Source organism: Simochromis diagramma, unplaced genomic scaffold, assembly GCF_900408965.1.
Source record: "Simochromis diagramma unplaced genomic scaffold, fSimDia1.1 OVJJ01000320.1, whole genome shotgun sequence".
NCBI lineage: Eukaryota > Metazoa > Chordata > Actinopteri > Cichliformes > Cichlidae > Simochromis > Simochromis diagramma.
The window spans coordinates 8,733,742-8,747,070 of NW_024386773.1; the positions used below are offsets into that span (position 1 = coordinate 8,733,742).

General features: G+C 38.1%; 3 protein-coding genes across 9 annotated transcripts in view; 2 read left to right on the forward strand and 1 right to left on the reverse strand.

Moving 5' to 3' along the window:
- Positions 1–12,893, reverse strand: part of nav1b (neuron navigator 1b) — an 83,193-nt gene extending 70,300 nt beyond the window's left edge. For 3 of the 5 annotated variants that reach the window (XM_040006520.1, XM_040006539.1, XM_040006529.1), the window contains exon 1: positions 12,458–12,892. The gene's annotated coding sequence lies outside the window, so the exon portion shown is untranslated. Of the gene's footprint in view, positions 1–12,457 lie in introns of all 5 variants that reach the window. The other 2 variants (XM_040006497.1, XM_040006550.1) reach the window with 2 other exon arrangements.
- Positions 1,809–6,446, forward strand: csrp1b (cysteine and glycine-rich protein 1b). 2 transcript variants are annotated; one of them, XM_040006720.1, is made up of 6 exons: positions 1,809–1,940; positions 2,812–2,921; positions 3,382–3,550; positions 3,776–3,926; positions 4,018–4,111; positions 4,966–6,446. In XM_040006720.1, exons 2-6 carry the CDS (start codon positions 2,813–2,815, stop codon positions 5,040–5,042), a joined length of 600 nt encoding a protein of 199 aa, XP_039862654.1. In that variant the 5' UTR covers positions 1,809–1,940; position 2,812; the 3' UTR covers positions 5,043–6,446. The 2 variants fall into 2 exon arrangements, with proteins under 2 accessions (XP_039862654.1, XP_039862663.1); XM_040006729.1 differs by having other exon boundaries at positions 3,797–3,926.
- Positions 8,362–12,203, forward strand: tnni1b (troponin I type 1b (skeletal, slow)). Of its 2 annotated transcripts, none has more exons than XM_040006752.1 (8): positions 8,362–9,333; positions 10,561–10,593; positions 10,781–10,787; positions 10,889–10,946; positions 11,037–11,168; positions 11,300–11,389; positions 11,555–11,731; positions 11,932–12,203. In XM_040006752.1, exons 4-8 carry the CDS (start codon positions 10,938–10,940, stop codon positions 12,034–12,036), a joined length of 513 nt encoding a protein of 170 aa, XP_039862686.1. In that variant the 5' UTR covers positions 8,362–9,333; positions 10,561–10,593; positions 10,781–10,787; positions 10,889–10,937; the 3' UTR covers positions 12,037–12,203. The 2 variants fall into 2 exon arrangements, with proteins under 2 accessions (XP_039862686.1, XP_039862678.1); XM_040006744.1 differs by having other exon boundaries at positions 10,905–10,946.
- Positions 12,894–13,329: the final 436 nt, after the last annotated feature.

Here is a 13,329-nt window from a genome sequence, read left to right on the forward strand (position 1 = left end):
TCTGAAAGGTCATGCGTGCATTTTTTTTTCCACCAAGAAGGGGAATGCCTTCTACAATTGTTGAATGTCATAGTGCACAAGATCAGCAGCAAAATGTCAGCAATTGTTCTTAAAGCAGAAGCAGGTAAATGCACATGCCACAATAAGCAAAGCTGCTAGTCTGCCTTAATAGACGTACAGACATGTTTAGCTTCAGTTCTTTTTCACATAATGTCTGTTGCTTTTATGAAATTTTATATTTCAACAAACAACAAACTGTAAGCGTTATTATTGTGGGAGCATTTAGGAACCACAGCAAAGTGGGGATTCCAAGTTCTGAGACGCATAGTGCATAAAAGTCTCCAACGCTCTGCTGACTCAACAGCAGAATTCTAAACCTCCTCTGGCATTAACATCAGCACAAAAACTGTGCACCAGTAGCTTCATGGCCAAGGAGCTCCTGTAGGTGTAATGTGTCGGTGGCCCAGTACTTTTGTCCATATAGTGTACATGTGAACTAAATGCAACTCGAGAGAAATATCTAAACTACTGCCCACAAAGTTGCATCAATCACTTAAACTCAATGATGTCTTTGAAGAAATTACTGAAGGAAAACGAACGTTGCATCTCTTTAGTAAAACACCTTGTAAGGAAACAGTACAAACTTTATCCTTTATTCATGCTTATCTGAGAGAAGGAATGTGTGCAAGCACTACAAAAACTGGGATGTGCACATTTCCCATTTAGACAAACACAAATGACTTTCTCCCTAAAGAATAATAATGCTCTTATCTAAAGTCAGAACCAAAACAGTTAAAGCTGCTCTCAGCTGCAACATGGCAGACAAATGATTTCATTTTTTTATTTTTTAAAAAAAAAAAAGGTTCATAAATATTTCTAATGGGTTTCTTTATTCCTGCCAAATCACACAGCTAAATGAAAAGTTCTGCTGCTCTTTTGTGCTATTTAATTATTTGTTTCTCTAGTGCAATCTTACTTCTATGGTTACAAAGAAGGTAAACCTAAAACATATATTTTTTGTCACTGGGACTTGTGGAGGATGTACATGTACTTTATATCTTGCTTAGTTTTCTCAGAATTTTATTCAGTCTTTTTATATTCTAATGATTTTCTTTGCTTATGTAACGTACTTCGAAATACATTGTTTGAAAAAAAAAAAATGCATTTCCATTGCCCTGCTTTTCTTCCTCTTGTTCTTCTTTCAGGTGCTCCCTTTAGGGGTCAACAACAGCTCATCTGCTTCCATCTCACTCTATCCTCAGGACCATCTTCTGTCACACCACCCCTCTGCATTTCCTCCATCACCACATTCATCCTTCTATGAGGTCTTAATCATCCTCTCTTGCCTGGCAGCTCCATATTCAACATTCTTTACCCAGAATACCTACTATTCCTCCTCTGCACATGTGCAAACAATATAAGCCCTGTCTCTCTGTTGCTTTGACCGTGTGTGTGTGTGTGTGTGTGTGTGTGTGTGTGTGTGTGTGTGTGTGTGTGTGTGTGTGTGTGTGTGTGTGTGTGTGTGTGTGTTTAAAAATAAGTCATTAAATGATGTTTATCTAATATTTACATCAGTTTTCAATTCTCAAAGCTCTCAAAATTCAACCTTTTACCTCTTCTTACCACTTGGGACAATGAGTGTGCAAACTTACAAGTTGCAGACATTTAGTAATTTGATTCAAGAATACAATATAAAACACATGCCACGACAGTGAATCTTCATTCCTTCTCTCTCCCATCTCTCGATAACTACTCATTATCTTCCTCCTCCTCTTCCTCCCTGCATCTCTCTCCCTCCGTGTCTTTTTGTCACAGCTCCTCCCTCACTTCAACATGGGCCTCCCTCTGTTTCTCTGCTAACAAGTGTCTCTTCTCAGCTCAGCTGTCTCACTGTTTCATCAAACACCCACTGAGAGGAGCGTCGTTTTGACTTGTTACGGGTAAGATAAATTTGAATAATTTTTTTATATCTCAGCACTTAATCATACAATTTCACGCTGCAGCACAAATTTGTCTTTGCTTTGTGCAAGCAATAAATGCACGATGGAAGTTTTACTTGAAATTGAAATGTTTGGGGTTTTTTTTTTGTTTTGTTTTTTTAAATTGGGGAGTAAATATAATAACGTAAAAGAAGCACTGTAGACACACAATTTAGAAATAGTCAAGAGGCTTTTCCTGAGCATCAGTAGCACTGGCATCCAATAAGAAATAACTGCTGTTTAATATCTAAAAATACCTTCAAACAAACTTTCATTTTTTGAGACAATTTTATGTGTGATTAGAAATAATTAATTATACATACAAAAAAAAAAAAAAAACCACTGTTGGATCGTCAAAAGTTGTTAACAATGTTGTTGTGACTACAAAACAAATTGAAAGTAGATTATTTGATTTCTCTGTGTATGACAGCACGAGCCAGGCATATCTGAAATGTCACATAGTGTGTTTGCCATTAAAATGCTTTGAATTTTTGAAACCCAGAGCGATATTGATGTGGTGTTTATACAGAGCCTCACGTCATTTTATCTCAGTAAGCTGGTTTAGTGCTATCTAAAAAATGCAAGATACTTTGCATTTTACAATAAGGTCTGAACAGCCCTTCTGTTATCCACTCAACCCAGCAGGCTTAAACTGGAAAACAGAAGAAAGAGCAATATATCAGAGAAAACTGGTGCTTCTCCTTTTATAGGAATTGTTGTATCTAGCCTCAAGTGCTGCAGAAGGCCTCTGTCTACTGACCAAGAATGATCTGATCATTATATATACAATGGATGAGAAATATACATAAGCAGCTCTCCTGTGTGTTTGCAGAATGCCTTTAGGGGGAGGAAATAAGTGTGGCTGCTGCCAGAAACCTGTCTACTTTGCTGAGGAAGTGCAGTGTGAGGGAAAGAGCTGGCATAAATCCTGTTTTCTGTGCAGTAAGTATTGAGAACTTAAGGTAATCCGAATCATTTGATCAACAACTTCTTTAAATCATAAGAAGTGCCCGGCGGGAATGCAGAGTATTTGGCATCACAGGAGTAAAGTGAGCATCCACAGCTTTTCACTAAGACATCTCAGTCCTTATTTGGATCCACTGCAAACATGTGACAAATACTTGGGGGCTTCCTTTTATGGCGAAGGAAGGTACACACACTCAGTCTCAAACACTGAGCAGTATTTATCTCTGAGACTGCCACTGTGGTGTACACCATTCCCTTCTGTCACACAGACTTTGTGGGTATGCCACAGCTAAACATCTGTTTTTAGTAAAAAAAAAAATGGCGGCTTGTGGTGGGTGACTGCTTTTGAAAGATAAGCTCGTGCTGTAGATGCTTGAGAACTAACGAAAGAAAACTATGTGTATATTTGTTTTTCTCCCTTTATCTCCGTTTTAAGTGGTGTGTAAGAAAAACTTGGACAGCACAACTGTGGCTGTTCATGTGGATGAGATCTACTGCAAATCCTGCTATGGCAAGAAATATGGGCCAAAAGGCTATGGCTACGGAGGTGGAGCTGGCACGCTGAGTATGGATACGGGAGAGGGTCTTGGAATCAAGCCTGAAGTGTGAGAAAAACATCACTTCCTCCTTTCTTTAACTGTTGAAACATTCAGATGTATAACAAAGAACTCTATCAAAACAAAGACTAATATTTTATTTGTGTTTGATTTACCACATGATATAATAAAACACACCAAACCTCTTCAGGTTCTGTATTTAAAGCTTAAATGACAGATGAGTACGAGGAAAGAAATACATTGAATTTCTTTTTCTTAATTCCATATGAAAAGCTTTTCCCCCCCCCATGGCAGACAAGCTCCTCATCGCCCTACAAATAACCCCAACTCCTCCAAGTTTGCCCAGAAAGCAGGAGGCTCAGACGTGTGTCCACGCTGTGGGAAAACAGTGTATGCAGCAGAGAAGGTTGTTGGGGGAGGCAATGTAAGTAAGAAAAGCTGCAGTCGCAATGTGCAGTCTTGTTTCAAAATAAAAGTAGATGACGATTTAAAACATTTCTTTCATGTCTCTTCAGTCATGGCATAAGAGCTGTTTTCGCTGTGCCAAATGTGGAAAAGGACTGGAGTCCACAACCCTTGCTGATAGAGATGGGGAGATCTACTGTAAAGGTTTGTGTATAAAAGTATTATATAAAAGACAAAAATATCCCCGGGTTCACACTGATTAAATATAGAAAATGCCATTTTTATCTTGTGTAATAAGTGTATAGTACATTTATATTATATTACCATATTTTAATTACCAAATAAAAAGACCGTAAACAGACATGTCAGTTTATAACTGACAAAATAATAAAGCATATTAAACACTTCCCATCTCTCTGTTCAAAGTCACTCAACTGAGTAACTTGGTTAAAGGACAAAATAACATTGAAAATCACTATGATATCTCTGGTAATGTGTAACCATGTTTGAGTTGAACTGCATGTCCACTGCCAAATTACTTGAGACAGATGCTCAAATGGCAGCAGCTCTGACACATTGACCAAGATTTCATTAAATTTATGCATTCATTTTTTTATTTTTTTTATTTTTTTTATTTTTTAAATTAACACCAATTCTAATGACAGGCCTCATTGATTTTATGACTGTAAGGCCAATCCAATATCAATGATCAATGAGGCCAATCCAACACTTTGTGTGATATTCATTAATCACAGGAACATTTCAGCAGACAATTAAGTATATGTTTTCCACACATTCCTTCTGTCTTCCATCAGAAAGCACTAACACATTTATGCATTGCAAAATGGTCCACTATAGGTCTTTCTCAGTTCTAAGTTCATGCATTCGTAGTAAACCCTTGACAAACAGCAATAAAATTATAATTTCCCGGTATATAGTTAATATTTTATATGCTTAAATGTTGATATCCTTATCAAGCTCATAATTCCAGCATTAGTTCTATATTCTATATACAAATTATGCACAGGATTTCTCATTCATTTTAATTTCCTTTACAGGTTGCTATGCAAAGAACTTTGGTCCAAAGGGTTTTGGCTTTGGTCAGGGTGCAGGCGCTCTTGCTCATTCCCAGTGAAGCCTGAAGCCTTAGCTCACCTGGGACTGACATCTGGTGGGCTCTGATATCACAGCTTCTGGGATCTCTCAGTCAACATGAAGCTTATTTCACTCTGCCCTTTCACTTTAGCTACAGGCAATGAAAAATGAAAGAAGCACACATCAGCAGCTCTTTGAAAATATTCACCAAGCAAAGTCTGCTCCTTACTTGATGTTGCATTAGACTCCAGTGTATACAACCCCAAGTCCAAAAAAGTTGGGATGTGTACGTGTTATAAATAAAGATGGACAGAAGTGATTTGCAAATCTCATAAATCTATATTTTATTCACAATGGAACACAGAAAAGGCATTACATGCTTAAAATGAGGTATTTTACTTTTTCATTTTGAATTTGCTGGCAGCAGCATCTTTCGAATAATTTGGGATCACGACAGAAAAGGAAGTGCAAACGTAAGACTAAAAAACACAAAGCAGTAGGAACAGAAATTCAACAATCTGGAAAACACTGCATCCACAAATTGATGATCAGCATTCTGAAATTTTACCAGAAAGTAATATACCATCATCAAAAGATTGAGAGAATCTGAAGAAATCTGTGTCCAAGGGACAAAAATGAAAATCAGTACTGGAATCATGTGATCATCAGTAAACTCATCGGGACGACATTAAAAACATAACGGTCATAGATATCACCTGCATGTACTCAGGAACACCTCTAGAAACCATCGTCTCTCAACACAGTTCACTGTGTCATCCACAAATGCAGGTTAAACCTCTATTATTAGTGCAAATACAGAGTTTACAGAAACAAGTTCCAGACTTGTATGGACCGTTAAAGGAAGACGAGTTGGTACACAGTGGTAAACACGGCCCTGTCACAACTTGCTTGGGACAAGGCTGTGACATGTTTTTGCTGTCAGATTCAAAATGACCACATTTTATTTTAAATTTGTACATTTTCTCAGTTTACACATTTGCTATGTTTTTTTATTTTCTGTTGTGAATAAAATGTGAGTTTGAGATTTGCAAATCATGGCATTCTATTTACCTGATTACATTTGCTACATTGACATAAGTGTAGCAAACACATCGACAAATGTTACACTGACATCTAATTCTACTTTAGTAGAAACACAAAGTGTGCACTCACTGAGTAGTTAACAATTTGGCTTAAACAGCACTAGAACATGTACACAAAAGCAACTTGGCTTATCGAGCGCTAAATTTAAATAACATCTAAAAACAATAGACAACAAGAACAAAAGAAGAAATTATACACTGACAACTGTGAGAAAACAGTCTTAAATCATGCCTCAGTTACATTGGTGCTGAAGCTTTTCTTACTGCCGAATGTTATAAATAATATCTTAAGAAATGCATTTTTTGCTCTAACACAAAATAAATGTAATGGCAAAAGCAAACAGTAAGTACTTGTCGTAGTGCAAAGTTTTTCATTGTTGCTTTTTTTTTTTTTTTTTATATCTGCTACTCAGATCTGATTAAATCAGAATGGATGTTTATGTGATCTCAAGTGTGCTTGACAATCTTTCTAAACGATCATCTAACTTAACAACATGCCAGTTGTTGTGGTGAACAACAGAGCCATAGTATTCAGCCCCATCTCTGGCTGCACCGAGGAGTTGGCACACTTGCCAAAGCGCTATGCAGCTGTGGTGGTGGTATTTGTAGAGGAGCTGTTTATTTTGGCACCATCTACAATATGTGTGAGTCACATCGGCAACAAAACTACAGCAGAAAGTCACGCAAACATCAAGTGTTACAGGGAAAAGCGTAACTCTTTCATTTTGCTGATATGCTTACATAAATCTACACTAGTCACCAGAATGTTATGGCTAATATTGTGTAGGCGATTCAGTTGCAGCTGAGGGTTTCCTGTGGTGTCTGCTATGGACTGAACTTATTCTCTCCTTCATTCTTTCTTGGCAGTCTGGTGGCAGTTGCAGTCCTGTTTCTTAAAACCAGTGTTTTGTTATGTGTTGTTTGGGAGTGCCATTGCCGTAGGGATTTGTGCCATTTTTGGAACAATGTTTATGTGGGTGGTAACATACAGATAAGAGTCAGTACTCAAGCTTTTTGAATCGACAGCATTATCAATCACACATCCCTCGTCTGTGATTTTAATGGTGCAGCAGTTTGTGTTAAATAGGAAAACCCCACAGATCCCCTTAAGCCAGTTTCTGTAGAAAGCAACAGAGTAGCACTCCATCACAATAAGATGCCTTTTTCAATTATCAATAGGTCTGTCTTTAAATTTCTCCATATATTGAAGTAATGTTGGTGTACTTGTTATACACTACCATATCACATTAAAAATCCAAGAGCAAAGAAGGGAATATGCTGTCATGTGACCACTCAGTGACAGGGCACTCAGTTCTATGTCATATCAGACTTTACAGAACAAGTAGTGGCACTACAGTTTATCCACATACACAGTAAAAAACCTGAATCATTCGGTTGACATTTTAAAGTTTGTCTTAGGAAGAAAAAAAAAAAAAAAAAAAAAAAAAAAAAACCAGAAAACACCCAGAGACTAGTGCAATGTACACCACATAATCCCTTTTCATCTGTATTTATCCTTCCTGCTTCCTGGAAACAGTGCTACAAACACTCACAGGACTGCCGATTCTGCCATATATGCTGTGGAATCAGAATCAGCTGCCATGAGCTAGGAGGGCAACTCAAATCAGATGCAGGGATTGAGTCCTGACTTAGTGAGAGCAAAAGATTATTTCCTGCATAGTCCATTTCACATCCTTGCTTCAAAAATAATAAATAAATAATAATAAGACACAGCTTGAATTATAACTGAAAGAGTACAAACACATTGTACTCTTGCTATAGTTTTGAAAAACTAAATGTTTTCCCAGCTTTCAGTCATCACTGGGTGACAGGCCTGGGCTGTCCCAAGTCCCAGTCTTGCCTTTTGATCTGCCCCTTTATAAAAGCAACACATCAAACAAATACAACCATCAATTTAAGAGTCTTCTGATTAAAGATGACTGTTTGTGTCCCATACTTGACAGAGCTTCAACATAGTTACTTTGTCAAATAACTGTTTGTGTTCCAGCAGTCAGGATGTCCACTGGACAGGCGCGTAGCCAGTTGACTGACTATACTGCAAACTCATGGCAACCACCCTCTATCCTTTCTGGCTGCTGCAGTTTCTGATATTGACAGCATATATGGAAACAATATAGTGCCCCACTTCTGGTCACATGCGACCAACAGGTGGTGCCCGTTATCCAGCAGATCTAGGCTTTAGCAAATTTACAGCCACATGTTTTAGGCTCTGTGGATGGTTATATCTGGCTGTCTGTGTGAACTCTAGATCAAAGCTGCTGTATCAAATCAGGACTTTGTTAGGCTATTATGTACATGACTGACTTTCAAACTGGACTTTCATGTTTGTTGTACTAAGTGGAGAGCATGTCGGTAACACAAACATCGCCCAGACACAAATAATTTCATGGATTACTTTAAGGACTTACTGTCCTTGTGAGTGTGAACTGAGCACACAAATGTGTGTTCACAAAGACAGCCATATTCATCTGTGTTTTTATTTTGCTTGGAGCACACAAACCCCCAAATACAAAGCATGCACACAATTGCAGACTGAGACCCAGTATCAAAGAGTGGCAGCATCACACGGTGTTGCAATTTGTCTATGTTTAGTTGTGAGGCCGTGGCCAAATGAACACTGGAAACTGCATTCCTGTCTTAAAACCAAGGGCTTAATGTTGTCTGCAGCCATTATCCTAATCAGACCAATGGGGCCCTTCAGTCTCAAAGGGGACATGGCAAGTCTCCAGTATCTCTTTCAACAGCCACAGAAAACTTCAGAAAATCATCTGTACTAACAAGACAGACTGTAGGCTGCTTTATAGTTGATTTAACTGAGGTGATGAGGAGGTATACACAAAACTCTGACCAAATGTCAGAAGAAAACAATAACTGATCCCGCCTAGAATTTTAAATAATTTACTTTTGTAAAAACAGACTAAAGATGAAAAATTTATTCAGAATGATGTCGTTTATGCCACTTTGCCACACATTAAAGTTCACACATATTATTATGAAGAATAGAAAAGCGGTGATCTGTCAACACAACACAAGCAGCACAGGCACGATTATCTTGAGACCACCCCCTCTTATGGTGTGTGTGTGTTTTTCTATTTAAGTCTTATTGTGATAGAGAGGAGGGCCAAAAGGGAGCTGGAGATAAATGTTTCACTGTTCTTCTCTCCATCACTTCGTCTTTGTCTGCATCCACAACATCAGCAAAGAAAGGTAATGGCATAGTCTTCCTGCTACACCGAATACTAGCCAGTGTAGTTTTCCCTGTTCTTTTTCACTTTGTAATGTATTAATTTTCAATATATAATTTTATTACCAATATATAAACTGCTGGTATTTAAGAAAAGATCAAATAATATTTTTTTTCCAGATAATACTTTGGTCTATTTCAGCAAATAGCAAAAAGTAATAATAATTAAAAAAAAAAAAAAAAGACATGTATTACAGGTTACCTGAACCGAAGGTGACAACTCCTTTTTTTGGTTGAGTTTGATCAGTAGTCTGACATTCAAAGATTTAAAGTTCAATTACCTACAGGAAGAAAAGCAAATCATGATAGTTCTTTTTTTTGTGCAAGAATTTAAAATTGTTTTTCATAAACCATAAAAATAACAAATATGTCAAACAGTAAATAACCTGAATAGCAGGAAATGTATTGCTCTTTTTTAAGCATTACAACAAAGCACTCCCAGTTGTTGATCTGCTAACACTGTTCAGTAGCTCAATAGAAACCTGTAATCCACAACTAGATTCAGTTCACTCCCTTAATAAGCAGTAAAGGCCAAACTGCTTACTTCAAGACAATAAATTATGAAGGGTGTCTGCTTGTTTTGTCTAATGTGCCTATAAGCTAAATATCTGCATGGCTATAAATTAAAACAACAAAGTACTGTAACACAATATGTTACACCATCGATGGAGAAAAAAAAGAATATCATATGTGTCATATAACTTGGTGAACATCAGTCATGCAGTTTAAGTCTGGGATGTTCTAAGATTTATAGAGCCAGTCTATATTTGTGTCTTGATCCTACAAAGCAGTGAGGGGGAAAGTGGGAAATAAATGCTATCAGGAGTGGCTTCCATGTCGAGGGCCTGGCATGCTTTTCCATGTCTGCCATCACTTCCCTTTCATTGTTATCAGCACTGAGAGGCAACTAGATGATTTTATCCAGGAGGCTCAATGAGCACAAAGTAACAATGTCTGATAAATATAATAAAAAAACATTGCTAGATAAAATAAAGTTTTGTCATCCGTTATCAATTTCATGAATAACCGACCTCACTTGTCGTAAAGAATCTGGTATAACAGGCCTTGGGATATCTCTAATGTATACTTTAAGTCTTTTAACACTATACCATTGACTCGCCCATTGTGTCTTTAAGTGGTTCCCACTGTCAAGCACTTCAAAAGCAAAAGGTTTTATTTTTGTCTTCCAGGGGGAATTGAATAGTCAAGATGCCTGAGAAAGCGTAAGTATATTGAGTTTCTATTATTATTTTAATTGCCGATTGAGAGGATCATTTACAAACAGTAAATAGAATTTAATCAGTAGAAATATAATTTAAACATGACAGGAGCAGTCAAGAATTACAATGAATTGAATTTCCTGTCATCAATAATAAAGCACTAATGTTGGCCTTCTGTTTGAACCAACAGACCAGAGGTAAGACTGAACTAAATAGATTTACACTTACTAATGCTTCAAAAACAGCCACTTCAATCAGCATTACTGTAGACTAATAAAATGTCACAATATGATTAAAGAAACTGCTTTTTGCAGAGGAAATCTAAAATCTCAGCCTCTCGCAAGCTCATGCTGAAGGTGAGTAATCTGCAGCATTTGGCACACAATAATATCTCACTCAGAAGGATCGATCAAATAATTACATTTACTTGGTGTCTCGTGTTTCAGAGCTTGATGGTAGCCAAGGCCAAGGAGGAACTGGAGCAGGAGATTGTAGAAAAAGACGAGCAAAAGGCAAAGTTTCTGGAGGAAAAAGCTCCTCCAATACGGACCGGTGGCCTCTCCTTAGCAGAGCTACGGGTACCATTTAACATTCATCATCATTTTGCTGCCACCCACAGACTAAAGTTACGTGTGGTTACAGAAATTACACTGTCAAGAACTCAGCTATTCATCTCAGGACATTACGGGGAAATGATCTAACTTTGCAGATATTATGTGAGGAGCTGCATGCCAGAATAGATGTGGTGGACGAGGAGCGCTATGATATTGAAGCCAAGGTCTTGCATAACACCAGAGAGGTAAAAAACACAACTGTAGCAAAACTAAAAAAAAACAAAAAACCCTAAAATAAATGTATATATCAACATCAAATAGATACATTTATATCTGTATGTCACTTTATAATATCTTATTTTGGCTTCAGATAAAAAGGTAAGGGGTTTATGTCAAATTATCACCTCTAGATCAAAGACCTGAACATCAAGGTATTGGACTTGCGAGGGAAGTTCAAGAGACCTAACCTGAGAAGGGTGAGGGTCTCTGCTGATGCCATCCTGCGCTCCCTACTGGGCTCTAAACACAAGGTCTCTTTGGATCTGCGAGCTAACCTAAAATCCGTCAAAAAGGAGGACACAGAAAAGGTGAAGTCATGAGAAAGAAAAGTAAAATATACAGACACAGCTACCGACAGGGCAAAAAAAAAAAAAATGAATACAGATAATCATTTACTCCCCTTGTGCACAAGATGTGCACATCAGGTCTTCTGCTGATGTTCTCGCCAAGTATGAGTGGCAAACTGTGAAAAATCATATCTCTCATATGTATTCTGTGTGTGCTGCAGGAGAAGACAGTGGAGGTGAGTGACTGGAGGAAGAATGTGGAGGCCATGTCAGGCATGGAGGGCCGCAAGAAAATGTTTGATGCTGCAAAAGGCCAAAACCAGTAAAACAGCTGGCGAACAAACGGCTGGCTTTCATCTAATCACCATCACTTGCATACCAAAGATTTCTGAGCACAAAGCATAAGGGATGCTTGGTGACTTCACATATTCAAGTCGTTTAAATACTCAGTATCTTTCCTCAACACTGAAATAAACACAGCATCTCTATTCTCATCGTCCCTGAGTCATCTTGTTTCGAAGAAGTGTTCAGTGATTTCTCGGTTTCTTGTTTATTTGTGTAAGACACAGAAGCATATCCTTTGTAATAAAATAGCCTAAATGAAACTTTACTTCAAAAAGCACACAGATTCAGTTCTGTACAGCTGCACACGCGAAACAAAATTACCTGCCAAGAGATAAACGTGCTCAACAGTACAGCAACTGGAAATCTGCAGGCTAAGGTAGCATACAAAGCGCACATACTTACTGTAAGTTTGGTAAGTGAACCAGCAAAGAATAAACCCTGCGGGAAGAATCAGTCTGCCATGAAGACTCCAGGACAGGAAACTCCAGTTTTAGCTCACTCGAGGATGAGAAACAGAGAAGAATCACAGAAGCAATGGAAAAACACAACTATCTTAAAAACGCATCTGTCCAACATGACTGGACTTTTTGTGGACGATGAAAACGCCACACGAACCTGGAACTGGAGCAAACACTGGGCTGGGGACCAGTAGTTTAAATAGACCGCGTCATTGCAGTCTGCGCATGCTCCGTGTAGCCAAAAAAGAAGAAGAAAAAAAGAAAACCACCGCCGTTTATTGAGCAGTGAATTTTGCACATGTCCCTGCATAGGTCAATAGACTAGACACCACGTTGCCATTTGCCGACACTAGCCAAGTGTGCTTGTAAGTTCTGGGACCACACCCATCTCTGAAAATATGTTTATCGACTCGATGTGAAATAATATGACGACGTGGATGACTGAGAACCGGTTCTCAGTCATCCACGTCGTGAAAAAGGTATTTCGTCTGTGAAGGCCTTCACAGACGAAATACCTTTTTCACGGTATTGCAAAATTCCGTTTAGTCTTGGACAACTTCTAACTAAAATGCCCACCAAGCAAGTTTTCACAAGTCAGAATAATATAGTCTCCTTTCAGTCTCACTACTCTCAGAAAGAAGGAATATGTTTCCAAAATGAAAAGCAGAGAAAATTGTTTTCCTCTGCATGCATCAGGAAAAGAAAAGGGGGGTTCATGTGGGTTGTAACCTTGAGGTAATAGGCCTACTTAAAAAAGCGGAAGTTGTTGTTGACCCAACCTGTGCACGGAACCTTTCACCTGTAACCTCTTAACCA

Excerpts from the sequence above, each read along its gene's own strand:
- tnni1b (XM_040006744.1), top strand. Across the intron at positions 11,390-11,554 it reads TCTTGCATAACACCAGAGAG|ATCAAAGACCTGAACATCAA; the intron begins GTAAAAAACACA and ends TATCACCTCTAG. Across the intron at positions 11,732-11,931 it reads AAAAGGAGGACACAGAAAAG|GAGAAGACAGTGGAGGTGAG; the intron begins GTGAAGTCATGA and ends TGTGTGCTGCAG.
- csrp1b (XM_040006720.1), top strand. The coding sequence starts at position 2,813 with ATGCCTTTAGGGGGAGGAAATAAGTGTGGCTGCTGCCAGAAACCTGTC. Across the intron at positions 3,551-3,775 it reads CTTGGAATCAAGCCTGAAGT|CTTTTCCCCCCCCCATGGCA; the intron begins GTGAGAAAAACA and ends CCATATGAAAAG. Across the intron at positions 4,112-4,965 it reads TGGGGAGATCTACTGTAAAG|GTTGCTATGCAAAGAACTTT; the intron begins GTTTGTGTATAA and ends TTTCCTTTACAG.